This window comes from Musa acuminata, chromosome BXJ1-6, assembly GCF_036884655.1.
Source record: "Musa acuminata AAA Group cultivar baxijiao chromosome BXJ1-6, Cavendish_Baxijiao_AAA, whole genome shotgun sequence".
NCBI classification, from domain to species: Eukaryota; Viridiplantae; Streptophyta; class Magnoliopsida; order Zingiberales; family Musaceae; genus Musa; species Musa acuminata.
Window position 1 is genome coordinate 33,055,619 of NC_088332.1, and position 15,877 is coordinate 33,071,495.

At 35.9% G+C, this 15,877-nt stretch overlaps 1 protein-coding gene across 1 annotated transcript; it reads left to right on the forward strand.

Annotated features, from left to right (window-relative positions):
* The first annotated feature begins 895 nt into the window (after positions 1 to 895).
* On the forward strand, positions 896 to 15,344 carry LOC135677495 (alpha-galactosidase 1-like). The gene is made up of 16 exons (XM_065189856.1): positions 896 to 1,032; positions 1,102 to 1,160; positions 1,248 to 1,304; positions 1,395 to 1,429; positions 1,555 to 1,658; positions 1,749 to 1,824; positions 1,902 to 1,960; positions 2,036 to 2,101; positions 2,190 to 2,273; positions 2,341 to 2,405; positions 2,480 to 2,562; positions 2,669 to 2,759; positions 2,839 to 2,888; positions 2,974 to 3,130; positions 3,207 to 3,319; positions 14,805 to 15,344. The coding sequence occupies exons 1-16, from the start codon at positions 896 to 898 to the stop codon at positions 15,342 to 15,344; spliced, it is 1,776 nt and encodes a 591-aa protein (XP_065045928.1).
* The last annotated feature ends 533 nt before the right edge of the window (positions 15,345 to 15,877 follow it).

Here is a 15,877-nt window from a genome sequence, read left to right on the forward strand (position 1 = left end):
TCATGATAATCTTATCTCAATAATATATATTATTTCATAATAAAAAACATGTTCTTTATTATTATAAATTTATAATTTAGGATTATGATAATATAATATTAAAATATTAAGAAGATCGTATCATGGTTTGTCATGATTTAGAATTTCACGTTCATGATTTAGATTCTTTGTTACATTGACTCGTTCTAGAGAGATTTTAGATATGGATATAAAGCTCACCCTAAGACATCATGATTTAACGATGTGTATGACTCACTAAATTTTTATTGATAATGATTATAAATTTATATGCACAAATAAAAATTTAAAAATATTTATTAAATTATTTCATAATTTTGAAAATCATTTTGATATCTAATCTGTATTATTGATATAATCAAGATAATATTTTATAATATGAAATTTTAATAAAATATTTTTAAAATATCTATGAGATCTTGATAATCTTATCTCAATGATATCTATATTATTTTATAATAAAAAATTATTTATTATTGATAGAATCATGATAATATATTATTATCAAATTTATAATTTACAATTATGATAATATAATATTAAAATATTCAAGAGATCGTGATAAATCATATCGGAAATCTTTTTGAGATCTAATCTTTATTATTGATGTAATCAAGATAATGTTTTATAATTTAAAATTATAATAATATATTCTAAAAATATCTATGAGATCGTGATAATCTTATCGATATCTTTTCAGAACAGAAAATCCCTATCAATACTAACGGAATAGAGTGTTGCTATTGCTATAAAGCTCTACGTAAGTATAAGAAAGTACTATAAGGAAAGTGTTGCTATTGCTATAAAGCTCTACGTAAGTATAAGAAAGTACTATAAGGAAATACTGTGTATGAGAAAGTACAACTGTGTGAGGAAGATGAAGAAGCAAATCGGTTTGGTGATGATTATGGTGGTGATGTTGTGTAGCCAATGTTTGATTAGCGTCGAAGCAAGACCGATCGTCGAGCGTCGGAATCTGCTCGCGAATGGGCTTGGGATGACTCCTCCCATGGGGTATGTTTTTTTTTTTTTTATTTGATAGATTCATGTAAATTTTTCTGATCATAAGATTTTTAAGAGCAGTTGGAACACTTGGAATCACTTTTATTGCGATATCAACGAGACTATAATTAGAGAATCAGGTACAAATATATTGATGTGTTTTCTCTAATAAAAAATAAGTAGATCGGTTTATGACATGCTAGTGATGTTTTGTTTTGGTGTTATAGCGGATGCATTGGTGTCTACTGGGCTTGCTAAACTTGGATATCGATATGTCAACATAGGTATGTCTTTCACAACCTCACTCACAATTTCATTTTCTTTAGATTTAGAGAGAGTAAATCTGATGAATTGTCTATGGCATGGACATGTAGATGATTGTTGGGCTGAGCATGATCGCGATTCAACGGTTTGTAAATGGGGTTTTATTTAATGATTTATGATATGATGCATCAAGTGTATTGCTCATAAATACTTCAAGGCATCCGTTTTAGTGTTTCATCAACTCTCATGGTCATTCATGGATGCTTCCAGGGTTATATGGTGCCAAAAAGGTTAACGTTTCCATCAGGAATCAAAGCTCTCGCAGATTATGTTCATGGCAAGGGGCTTAAACTTGGTATTTACTCGGACGCAGGGTAAGTCTAGCGGAACAATGAATCTTGATCATCTCTTCATGACTGTCTCGATCTGTGAGTTCTTGAAATAAGACTTGTCGGGCATTGCAGGCACCAAACATGCAGCCAGACGATGCCAGGTTCGCTTGGTCATGAGCAGAAAGATGCTGAAACTTTTGCTTCATGGGTGAGCATGCGTGGTCGAACTGTTGAAGCTTTCTCTAATACGAATTAGCTTGTTGATTCTTCTTATTCTTGTACCAGGGCATTGATTACCTTAAGTACGACAACTGTAACAATGATGATTTGAAACCGATGAAGCGGTAAGGTTTTCTTTTTTTTCCGTCTCGGTGAGATTTCGTGTGTGCCACTGAAACAAGGAAGAACTATCGATATAGGTATCCTGAGATGACTCGAGCTCTGATGAGAACAGGCAAACCAATTTTTGTCTCTCTATGTGAATGGTAAAAAAGAAAAAGAATACTAGAGAATATGAGCAAACAATTCTTGCTTCTTCGCTGATCGACTTTGCTCTTGTTCTCTTTGATTTAGGGGAGACATGCATCCAGCTCTTTGGGCTGACAAGTTAGGGAATAGTTGGAGAACAACTTTCGACATAAACGATTCATGGGAAAGGTATGGTCATTCGTTTCTTCTTGATGTTCTTGTGTGGCATAATGTTTGTTGTTTCTTTATGTTGCAGTATGGTCTCGAGGGCAGATCAGAATGAGGTTTACGCTGAGCATGCAAGGCCTGGTGGTTGGAATGGTAAGTGCCTGCATAATTAGCCGATCCCATCATTTTTTGTGCAAGACGTCTGACATGTCGGCTTATGTCTATAGATCCAGACATGCTCGAAGTTGGAAATGGTGGTATGAGTAACGATGAGTACACCGTGCACTTCAGCCTCTGGGCTGCTTCCAAGGTAGCATAACTCTCTCTCTCTCTCTCTCTCTCTCTCTCATTATCTTTTTGCATGGTGAAGATTCTATTTACATATTGCTCCACTCCAATCTAATCCATCCTTGCAGGCTCCTCTTATTATCGGTTGTGATGTAAGGAGCATGACCAAGGAAACCTTGGCTATCCTTGGCAACGAGGAAGTGATTGCTGTAAATCAAGGTAGGCATATGCGACGAGTTCGAACGATGGGGCTCTCATGTGCATGACTTTCACATATGGTTTGTTTTTTGATGAACAGATCCTCTCGGTGTTCAAGCTAAGAAGGTGCGAATGTATGGAGATTCCGAGGTTGGTAATTGGCATTGCAAGTTGTTCTCATATTCTGCCATCCTATGAAGCACGCAAGTCTTGAGATTATGAAGTTTGGATGTAGGTTTGGGCAGGACCTCTCTCTGGATACAGAACTGTAGTCATTCTGTTGAACCGTTCCCCTGAATTCAGAACCATCACAGCCCAATGGGATGACATCGGTCTTCCACCAAACACGGTTGTGGAAGTCAGAGATCTTTGGAAGGTACTCCAAATGTTTCGTCATCTTCTTTTACACATTGCAGTCACCGATTGACAATTATAGTTAACATGGTTGTACATTATTGGTTGCTGTAGCATGCGACTCTGGAGAACAAGTTGTGAACGAACTGACAACCGACGTGCACCACCATGCCTGCAAGATGTTCCTGTTGACGCCTCTTACACTATCAGAAGAGGATGAACCGAAAGTCTAGTCCTGCTCAGATGAATAAATACATGTACAAATTCGATGTTTGAATTTATTGGTATTTCAATGAAGTAGATGGCTCGTAGGATGAATAAATTCATGTACAAATTCGTGAATTTGAAGGTATTTTAATAAAATTGAGGAATACGAGCTTTTTTTATTCATGACTTGTTTCTCCTAAGAAATCGCATACTGTGATATTCCTTTTCATGCGCGTAAATCGAAGATCATGCGACGAGCTATTTTTGAATTTCGTGCTTATAATTTTCGAAGCATTTTAGGAACTTATTTGTAGATTTGATCACTTTTTATTTGATTTTTGATTTTGATAGGGCAATTTGGTTGTTAAGAAATCTCACCGTCATAAATTATAAATAATTATAAATTTATAATTATAAATTTATTGATAATAATTATAAATTTATTATCAATAATTCTAAATTTATTGATAATAATTATAAATTTACATGCACAAATTAATATTAATTATATGTTTTATTTTAAAAATAATTATAAAAAATATTTATTAAATTATTTTATAATTTTGGAAATCATTTTGGGATCTAATTTTTATCATTGATATAATTAAGTTAATATTTTATAATTTAAATTATAATAATATATTCTTAAAATATCGATGAGATCGTGATATCTATATTATTTCATAATTTAGAAAATTATAATCTTTATTATTGATAGAATCATTATTAAATATTATTATAAATTTTATAATTTAAGATATTATAATATAATATTAAAATATTAAGTAGATCATGATAAATCATATCATGGTTGAAAATGATTTGGAATCTTTTAATCACTTTTTTTTTATAATAACTCATTTTAGAGAGATTTTTTGTATGGATATAAAGCTCACCCTATGATGTCATGAATTGAAGGTACCAAAAGTATGACTCACTAAATTTTTATTGATAACGATTATAAATTTATATGCATAAATAAAAATATAAAAATATAATAAATATAAAAATTATAAAAAAATATTAAATTATTTCATAATTTCGAAAATTATTTTGAGATCTAATCTTTATTATTGATAAAATCAAGGTAATATTTTATATTTTAAAATTATAATAATATATTCTCCAAATATCTATAAGATAATCTTATATCAATGATATCTATATTATTTCATAATTTAGAAAAGCATGTTCTTCATTATTGTTAGAATCATTATACTATATTATTATAAAGTTTATAATTTAATATTATAAAAATATAATATTAAAATGTTAAGGAGATCTTGATAAATCGTATCATGGTTTGGATATAAAGCTCACCGTTATGACTCGCTAAATTTTTATTAATTTATTATTGATAGAATCATGATAATATATTATTATCAATTTTATAATTTACAATTATGATAATATAATATTAAAATATTTAGGAGATCGTGATAAATCATATCGGAAATCTTTTTGAGATCTAATCTTTATTATTGACGTAATCAAGATAATGTTTTATAATTTAAAATTATAATAATATATTCTAAAAATATCTATGAGAAGCAAATCGGTTTGGTGATGATGATGATCGCGGTGGTGATGTTGTGTAGCCAATGTTTGATTAGCGTCGAAGCAAGATCGATCGTCGAGCGTCGGAATCTGCTCGCGAATGGGTTTGGGATGACTCCTCCCATGGGGTATGTTTTTTTTTTCCGATCATAAGATTTTTAAGAGCAATTGGAACACTGGAATCACTTTTATTGCGATATCAACGAGACTATAATTAGAGAATCAGGTACAAATATATTGATGTGTTTTCTCTAACAAAAAATAAGTAGATCGGTTTATGACATGCTAGTGATGCTTTGTTTCGGTATTATAGCGGATGCATTGGTGTCAACTGGGCTTGCTAAACTTGGATATCGATATGTCAACATAGGTATGTCTTTCACAACCTAACTCACAATTTCATTTTCTTTAGATTTAGAGAGAGTAAATCTGATGAATTGTCTATGGCATGGACATGTAGATGATTGTTGGGCTGAGCATGATCGCGATTCAACGGTTTGTAAATGAAGTTTTATTGACTGATTTATGATATGATGCATCAAGTGTATTGCTCATAAATACTTCAAGGCATCCGTTTTAGTGTTTCATCAACTCTAATGGTCATTCATGGTTCCGATCGGGGATCGATTTTAACGTTCGAAGATCACGCGACGAGCAAGTGGATTGTGGGGATCTCATCTCATCCTTGTGCCGACTCGAGGAGTCATCCCGTCATCGTACGCGTCCCATTAAATGTGTTACGAACTATTTTTGAATTTCGTGCTTATAATTTTCGAAGCATTTTAGGAACTTATTTGTAGATTTGATCACTTTTCATTTGATTTTTTATTTTTGATTTTGATAGGGCAATTTGGTTGTTAAGAAATTTCACCGTTATAAATTATAAATAATTATAAATTTATAATTATAAATTTATTATCAATAATTCTAAATTTATTGATAATAATTATAAATTTATATGCATAAATAAATATTAATTATATGTTTTATTTCAAAAATAATTATAAAAAATATTTATTAAATTATTTCATAATTTTGGAAATCATTTTGGGATCTAATCTTTATCATTGATATAATTAAGTTAATATTTTATATTTTAAAATTATAATAATATATTCTCCAAATATCTCTAAGGTTGTGATAATCTTATATCAATGATATCTATATTATTTCATAATTTAGAAAAACATGTTCTTTATTATTGTTAGAATCATTATACTATATTATTATAAAGTTTATAATTTAATATTATAAAAATATAATATTAAAATATTAAGGAGATCTTGATAAATCGTATCATGGTTTGGATATAAAGCTCACCGTTTTGAATTAAGGAGAACTCGGCGTGGAGTCGAGTTATTTGATGGAGTCGAGAACTCGGCGTGGAGTCGAGTTAAACCTCCTAGGTTCGATCTGGGATATGTTGGGCCTTGAAGAGGACGTCAAGCTAATTGAGTTGGGGATATTGTAACATCCCATTAGTCCCACATCTGATGTGGGACTAATGGGATGTGGGGGGCACGAATTCGTCAATTTGGGCTCCAAATTTGAATTGATTTTGGGTTTCCCGGTGCTGGCGGTGCCACTGCCGGAACTCTCGGGTTCTGGGCGGTGCCACCGCCTAGTCTGACGGTACCACCGCCCGACCTTATAGGTCACTAGTTGGGCTCCAAACTTGGCCCAAACCAGTCCAAATTCGGGCCCAATTGGCTCATAACCAGATTATAGGATTAACTCTTAATCCTAACCCTAATTACATGTAAACTACGAAATTAAGACATAGTCCTAAGTAGGTTTTTAACCGGCAACGTCGAGTTTCCTTTCGGCGAGCTTTCCGATGAACTTCCGACGGACTTCCGATACACCCTCGGATTTCTTCCGGTAGACTCCCAGCAGGCTCCCGGTCTTGTGACGAGTTCAGCGAGTCTTTGGCAAGTAGTCGAACCTTCTCGATGATTCTGCGAACCTCCGACGATCTCTCCGGTGGACTTCCAAAAACTTCGGCAAGTCCTCGATTCCTTCTCGGTTGGTTCCGGTGGCACTTTCAATGAATCTTCGGATTTTCGGCGAACTCTCGAACACCCATCGAACTTGACTCCGGTAGACTTGCTTTATGTCTTCAAGCTATTGTAGTTAATCCTGCACACTTAACTTAATAATATGGATTAGATCAATTAACCCATCAATTGATTTCATCATCAAAAATCTCTCCCTTTTTTATGATGACAATCAATTGATGATGGAGTTAAACATAACTCTCCCTATCTATATACCATATAATGAGAAGATAAAAACACTTGAATTCAATCTCTTTGAATTCAAGCCTAAACCGATAAGTTCTATCCGTTGAACTTATCGTTATTTTCTATAAGCATGAGCAAATACAAAACTTCGTATTTCTTATAATTTCAAGCTATGAAAATTATTTTCAAGTCGAATGATAAAAGACAATTATTATTTCAACAAGAGATATGAACTTTCAACATAAATCTCATGATATAAATGTAAGGCATGATTTCATATGATCATGAGATGAAACGACAACCAATCTAAAAACTTTCATATTATGATATTCTTAAAAAGTTTTGTGATGCATATAAGATATTTTTGCGATGCATATAAGACATTTGCATTACACAACATATTAGCTTTTGCAATTCATATAAGTCATGCTATTACATTTGCGATGCATATAAGACATTTGCATTACACAAGCTTTTGCAATTCATATAAGTCATGCTATCGATGCATATAAGATATTTGTATTACATAAGCTTTTGTAATTCATATAAGTCATGCTATCGATGCATATAAGACATTTGTATTACACAACATATTAGCTTTTGCAATTCATATAAGTCATGCTATCACAACATATTAGCTTTTGCAATTCATATAAGTCATGCTATCACATTGGTACAAGTCATCAATCTTTTGCTCATTCTTCTCCCCCTTTGTCATCAACAAAAAGGAGATGAGACTTTAAGCATACAACTTATGATTATAAAATCATTGGAAAAGGAGTTCAGCATAAAGATCGATCATACAAAATTCATCTCATTAGAAAAATTCAGCATTCATACAAAAAGGAGATGGCAAAATGACAAAGCTTTAACTTTGCATTAAGATTAACTATACAAGGATCACATGTCAAGATAGCAGAATAAGAAGGCATATCGATTAATCCTTAGGAGGAAATCCATAGTTCTTATATATGACATCTATCTTTTGATTCATTTGTCATAGTTCCTTGCGAGGAAGAGAGTTTGATCCAACAAGAATCCATCTCTTAGGCTTCTAAAGGTTATAATGAGGGTGAGAGAGGTTTAGAGGGTTCTAGGGAGGGTTCTCATGGGTTGGGGGCGGTTCCACCGCCAACCCTAACTCATGTACTGATGAGGATTCTCGGGCGGTGCCACCGCCAATCCAAGTGGTGCCACCACCTAGGGATCGAGCGCCCAGGCGGTGCTACCGCCAGTTCTAGCGGTGCCACCACGGGCATGACAAAAAAATTTTTCTTTCCCTCCCTTTTTTTTTTTTTTTTTTTTTTTCAGAGGTGTTTGATTCAAGATAGAATAGGGTCTTGGATTGCTCTTTAAGATGTCATTTGTAATCGAAAAACAAAGAAAAAGTCAAATCCACGAAAATCGAAAAGAGGATGAAAAATTTTGGAAAATACATACAATCAAGCTCATTCATAAGGACAATTTAACATGCCTAGTTCCCTTCTAATAAAGTCAAATTGATCTTCATTTAAGGCTTTTGTAAAAATATCTGCTAATTAATGCTTTGTATCAATAAACTCTAGAATGACATTATTGTTAAGAACATGATCGTGTATAAAATGATGCCTAATGTCGATAGTGCAACCGAATTTTGTTTCTTGGAAGTCCAAGAAACAAGTGCATGCCCTAAAAATTGGCATGTTCAGAATGTGCTTTTTCTATCTATCATGCATTCGCCAAAATCGGCATCTGCATAGGCTATTAAATCAAATTTATCAAATTTCGGATACCACAATCCTAAATTAGGAGTTCCTTTAAGATATCTAAAAATTCTTTTAACACTTTTAAGATGAGATAATTTAGGATTAGATTGAAACCTAGCGCAAAGTCCTATACTAAACATGATATCTGGTCTAGTAATAGTGAGGTAAAGTAGACTACCTATCATTCCCTTATATATTTTTTAATTAAAGTTTTCACCATTTTTATCCATATCTAACTGTATTTATCACTTTTGAACCATCTATGTTGAATCGTTTTAACAATTCTAATGTATATTTAGATTGATTAAGAAATATACCATCACTAAATTGTTTAATTTGTAATCTTAAAAAGAAGGTTAATTCACCCATTAGACTCATTTCAAATTCATGACTCATACATTTGGCAAATGATTCACATATTGATTCATCCGAAGAACAAAAAATAATATCGTCAACATAAATTTGAACAATAAGACAATTATTTTTAAAATATTTAATAAACAATGTAGTATCAACTTTGCCTTTTATAAAATTATTTAAAATAAGAAAGGAACTAAGCCTTTCATTCCATGCTGTAGGAGCTTGTTTTAAGCCATAGAGAGCCTTAGTTAATTTAAATACATGATTAGGAAGAAGAGAATTTTCAAATCTGGGAGGTTGTTCAACATACACTTCTTCAGAAATAAAACCATTCAAGAAAGTACTTTTGACATCCATTTGAAATAGTTTAAAATCATTACTGCTAGTATAGGCAAGAAGCATCTTAATAACTTCTAATCTTGCCACAGGAGCGAAGGTCTCTTCGTAGTCGATACATTCTTCTTGGTTGAAACCTTTGGCCACTAGTCTAGCCTTGTTTCTAACCATGATATCACATTTATCTTGCTTGTTTCTAAAGACCCATTTAGTACCAATGACTAAATGGTCACTAGGTCTAGGAACAAGTTTTCATACCTCATTTCTCTCAAATTGGTTCAATTTCTCTTGCATTGTAATAACTCATGAATCATCTTTCAAGACTTCGTCAATGCATTTATATTCAATTTGAGAAAGGAAGGCGGCGTTATCATAAAAATTCTTGAAAAGAAGAACGAGTTTGAACCCCTTTTGATGTATCTCCTATAATTAGCTCCTTTGGATGAGCATCTACATACTTCCATTCCTTAGGTAAGGAAATTTCAGAAGAAGATACATCCAAGTTGCTATTTTAAGGAGGGGGTTCATTTAAATTCAAATTATCAAAACCAAGATCATCATCAAAATCATTTTTCTTTAACTCGAAAATTTCATTAAAAACTACATGAATAGACTCTTCTATAACTAAGGTTCTTTTGTTAAAAACACGAAAAGCCTTAGAAACAGAAGAGTAACCAAGAAAAATGCCTTCATCGGATTTAGCATCAAATTTTCCTAAGGCATCCTTTTCATTCAAAATAAAGCATTTACAACCAAAAACTTTAAAATAAGAAACATTTGTTTTTTTTGTTATTCCATAATTCATAGAGAGTTTTTGATAGAGATAGTTTTATTAGAACCCTATTCATGACATAGCAAGCCATATTAACGGCTTGGCCCAAAAATACTTAGGTAGACTATGTTCATTTAACATGGTTCTTGTCATTTCTTGTAAATTTCTATTTTTTCTTTCAACTACCCCATTTTGTTAAGGATTTCTTGGAGTGGAGAAATTATGATTATATCCATTGGATTCACAAAAACTTTGGAAGTCACAGTTTTGAAATTCGCCACCGTGATCACTCCAAATTGATGAAATCATGAAGCATTTTTCATTTTGAGTAAGTTTACAAAATTTAGAGAAACATTTGAGACAATCACTTTTATGAGCCAAGAAATAGGTCCAAGTGTATCTACTATAGTCATCGATAATTACAAATACATATTTGCTTCCTCCTAGACTCGTTATGTCAATTGGTCCAAATAAGTCCAAATGGATCAATTGTAATAGTCTAGTGGTGCTAATTTGATTTTTTAGTTTGAAACTAGTTTTTATTTGTTTACCTAGTTGACACGCATCACATACTTTGTTCTTAACAAACTTCATATTGGGAATCCCTCGTACTAACTCTCTAGATGAGATCTTAGCTACTAGTTTCATACTTGCATGGCCTAATCTCCTATGCCAAAGCCAAGCATCATCATTTAAAGCAAAGAAGCACATTTCATTACTCAGTTCGTCAAAGTTGATGGTGTAGACATTATTTTGTTTTAAAGCAATCATTGACATGTTATTGTTTGGTTTTTTAATAATGCACACATTATATTCAAATATAACGATTTAACTTTTATCGCATAATTGACTAATACTTAAGAGATTGTGTTTTAATCCATCAACTAGCAATACATCATCAATTGAAAATTCTAATTTGTTACCTATGGTTCTCTTGCCAATAATTTTGCTTTTGTTGTTGTCTCCGAAGGTGACGTACCCTTCTTCTTTGCTAGTGAACATAGAGAAATGAGATGGATCTCCAATCATGTGTCTTGAGCATCCACTATCAAGATACCATCTCTTGCTCCTAGCTTGTGGGTTTGTCTACAAAAGAGGATGGTTTTTAGGTACCCATTTGATTTTGGGTGCCTCAAAAATTGATCTACCAATTTTATTATTCATCATTGAACTATTTATAGTTCCTTTAGGAACCCATATCAACTTATGTGGACTAATTTTCCTAAATGGACATTTGTAAGCAACATGTCCAGATTTACAACAAAAGTTGCATTTCAAACGAGGTGAAACATGTAATGTGGGTCCTTTAATGAAAGTGGTAGGATTTTGGTGAGATCCTCTCACAAAACCAATTCCACTTCTATTTACGATGTGACCCTTATTTGCAAGGATCATGTCCAATCCCTTGCTACCGACCTTAAACCTGTTTAAGGTCTCTTTAAGTAGTAAATTTTTATTTTTTATTGCTTCTAAGTGTTCACACTTAGAGCATGGAGGAGTTTGAAGACTATCAAGCTTATTTTGTAGTAAGACATGCTCTTTCTTTAATAGATTAAACTTCTTACTAATATTTCTACACTCATCAAATAATTCATGAAAAGTGATAGAAAGTTCATCAAAAGATAAATCTTCATTAATTAAATCATATACCTCTTCTCCTAAAGCCATTAGCGCGAAGTTTGCCTCCTCTTTGTTGCTAGCTTCTTCACTTTCGGAATCACTTGAATCATCCCAAGTCGCTTTTAAAGCTTTCTTCTTCTTCGGTTGCTTCTTCTTGGCTTGGGGGCATTCATTTTTAAAGTACCCCGGCTTCTTGCATTCGTAACATATTACTTGGTCCTTTTTATATTCAAGTTTATTTTTAGTGTTATTTTTAAATTTGTTCTTTCTTATAAATTTTTAAAATTTTTGAGTTAAAAGTGCAATGTCATCGTCACTATCCTCATCACTTATGTTCCTTTCAAGTGGTCTTTTTGTGATGTAAGCACCATATCCTTCCTATTCTTTGGAAGAGGGTTCTCGAGCTCTTCATGAGCATTACACGTCATTTCGTAGGTCATTAGAGACCCAATAAGTTCTTCAAGAGGAAATGTTTTAAGGTCCTTGGCCTCTTGAATGACCATAACTTTTGGATCCCAACTCTTTGGAAGGGATCTTAAAATTTTAGTTGCTAGCTCAAAGTTAGAAAAACTTTTACCAAGAGCTTTGAGTCCATTGATGACATTTGTAAAACGGGTGTACATGTCTCCGATGGACTCACTTAATTTCATTCGAAAAAGTTCGCAAGAGTGCACAAGATTGTTGATTTTGGATTCTTTCACTCGGCTAGTGCCTTCATGAGTGACCTCAAGAGTTCTCCAAATATCAAAAGTCGAATCATAAATTGAAACGCAATTAAATTCATTCTTGTCCAATGCACAAAACAAGGCATTCATAGCCTTTGCGTTTAAAGCAAAAACCTTTTTCTCCGATTCATCCCATTCGCTCATCGGAAGAGAAGATTTTTGAAATTCATTTTCGACAATAGTCCAAAGCTCGAAATCCATGGAAATGAGGAAGATCCTCATTCGAGTTTTCTAATACGTGTAATCCGACCCATTAAACATAGGTGGATGTGTAATGGAATGACCCTCATGCATGCTGGAGTAAGCTATCTCTCTTGGGTATTAAACTAAATATGAGAGTGAGCCTAGCTCTGATACCAATTGTTCGGATCAGAGCGGCACTAAGAGGGGTGGGGGGGGGGGGGGGGGTGATGAATTAGTGTAGTGGATTAAAATTTATAAATTTGAAAATGATTTCATAAATGCATAGAGATTTCAATTCGTTAATGACTTGAAGAAAGTAGCTCGAGTAAAGTGAGAAGAAGAAAACCAAAAGCTTGCTGCTATGTAAATAACGGTTTCAGAAAAGTAAATACTCACACATTCAAGGAACACACCAATTTAAAGTGGTTCGGTCAAAATGACCTACATCCACTTGCGAAGCCTTCTTCAATGAGGCTCCCAACTTCCACTAGCAAATTACTTTGAAAGGGAAGGACAAATTCCCCTCTTACAACCTTTTACAAGTGGTTCATACTCTTACAAATTTTCAAAGAGAAAGAGGGAGGTGAACACTCAAGCTATTGAAAACAAAACTTGCTAAAGACTTTGCTAAGGCTTTTATCTCAATCTCTTGCTTCTCAAAAGTTGTCTTCTCTATTGAGAATTGAGGGATATTTATAGGCCCCAAGAGGATTTAAATTTGGGCTCCAAATTTGAATTGCTTTTGGGTTTCCCGATGCTAGCGGTGCCACTGCCTGTCAGTGGCGGTGCCATCGCTTGTCAGTGTCTGACACTGACAGTGTACTAACGGTGCCTAAATTTGAATCCTCTTGGGTTTCCCGGTGCTAGCGGTGCTACTGCCTGTTAGTGGCGGTGCCACCGCCTGTCAGTGTCTAACATTGACAGTATACTGGCGGTGCCACCACCGGAACTCTCGGGTTCTAGGCGGTGCCACCGCCCAGTCCGGCGGTACCACTGCCCGACCTTTCAGGTTCTGGGCGGTGCCACCGCCCGACCTTATGGGTCATTGGTTGGGCTCCAAACTTGGCCCAAACCAGTCCAAATTTGGGCCTAGTTGGCCCTTAACCAGATTATAAGATTAACTCTCAATCCTAACCCTAATTACATGCAAACTATAAAATTAAGACATAGTCCTAAGCAGGTTTTTAACCGGCAACGTCGAGTTTCCTTTCGGCGAGCTTTCGGGTGAACTTCCGGCGGACTCCCAGCAGGCTCCCGATCTTGTGGCGAGTTCAGTGAGTCTTTGGCAAGTAGCCGAACCTTCTCGATGATCTCCGCAAACCTTCGACGATCTCTTCGGAGGACTTCCGAAAACTTTGGCAAGTCCCCGATTCCTTCTCGATTGGTTTCGGCAGCACTTTCGACAAATTTTCGGACTTTCGGCGGACTCTCGAACACCCATCGAACTTGACTCCGGTAGACTTGCTTTATGTCTTCAAGCTATCATAGTTAATCCTATACACTTAACTCAATAATATGGATTAGATCAATTAACCCATCAATTGATTTCATCATTAAAATTCGAGATTCAACATAGCAACCACGGGGCGCTACTAGAGGCTGTTCACTGACCCGGGGTTATCACCCTGGGGAATGGTTGCTGCTCAACCTTCCGTCTCCTCTAAGGCGTGCCTCAAGCTAACACACCAAGTTCAAGTCCTGGCAGGGATGATGCAAACCATCGTTCCCCTCGTCTTGCCTCTTGGACAACTACCGACGCCATAGTGGGAGTTGCCACCCTCGGCTCCCACATAGCCCCCACCCTCTCCTGCACCGCCCCTGGCTCCCCGATAGCTCGCGACGACGATTGTCGCCACATCGCCCAAATGGCGACTGAGCCCGAGGCTGATGCCCATGCACGATGCGCGAAGCCTTCGACTCCCCGCATCGGTAGCCCCAAGCCCGTCACCCTATCGTTCGACTAGGTGGACTCCCTCCAGGCACAACTACGCTCGGTAAATCGGTGCTTGGACGAGGTTCAACATGAGTTTCGTAAATCCAAGGATAAGCTCGGCAAGGCCTCTTCAGGAGCATCTCCTTTCACACCCAAGGTTCAGGACAAGCCAATCCCTACAAGCTTTCGTCTCTCTATTCTCGAAGCCTATGATGGCGGCTATGACCCAACGGAACATGTCGTCACCTTTCAGACCCAGATGGTCGTATATGGTACTTCTGACGCCCTCATGTGCAGGGTGTTCCCCACCTCGCTCGGAGGCCCAGCTCGAATGTGGTATAGCCATCTCAGACCGGCCTTGATCGCCTCTTTCAACCAACTTGCCAAAGAGTTCAAGCTCAACTTCATGGCCAGTGTGCGATCAAGGCCATCTGCGGCTCTACTCCTCGGTCTCAGCCAAAAGGACGACGAGACACTTTCTCATTTTGTGACATGTTTTGCTACTGAAATCCGGGGGCTACCCGACACTCACCCTTCCTTGATAATGCAGGTCTTTCTAATGGGACTCTGACCTTCCAAATTCTTTTGGTCACTGGTCGAGTGGCCCCCTATGACCATTCCCCAAATGCTTTAACAAGCCAACCAATACGTGGTCATCGAAGCATTGGTGCGGGAAAGCGGGAGGAGAACAAGAGGCCATGACCAGAATCGACCCGAGGGCAGCTCCCGACTTCACCAAGAAGGAGAATCGATCGACCTGACGCGACACTATCGAGACCCCCACTCCCGCCTTTGAATTCCTCCAGGACCAAGATATTCCTGTAGATCAGGGAGAGAGGACTCATGAAGCCTCCAAACCCGATGAAGGCGAGCTCAGGGACCATTTGAAGTACTGCTGGTTTCATTGCGATTATGGACACGACACCGAGGAATGTCACGACCTCAATAATCAAATTGAAGAACTCATATACTGGGGGCATCTGGGGCACTACATTAGGAGGCCACGCAAAATGTCTCCCCGTCCCTTCAGGCTGGTCGAGAAGTAGATTGACGTGATCAGCGGTGGTCCGGCGATAGGGGGAGATAGCGTGGCAGGACGAAAGG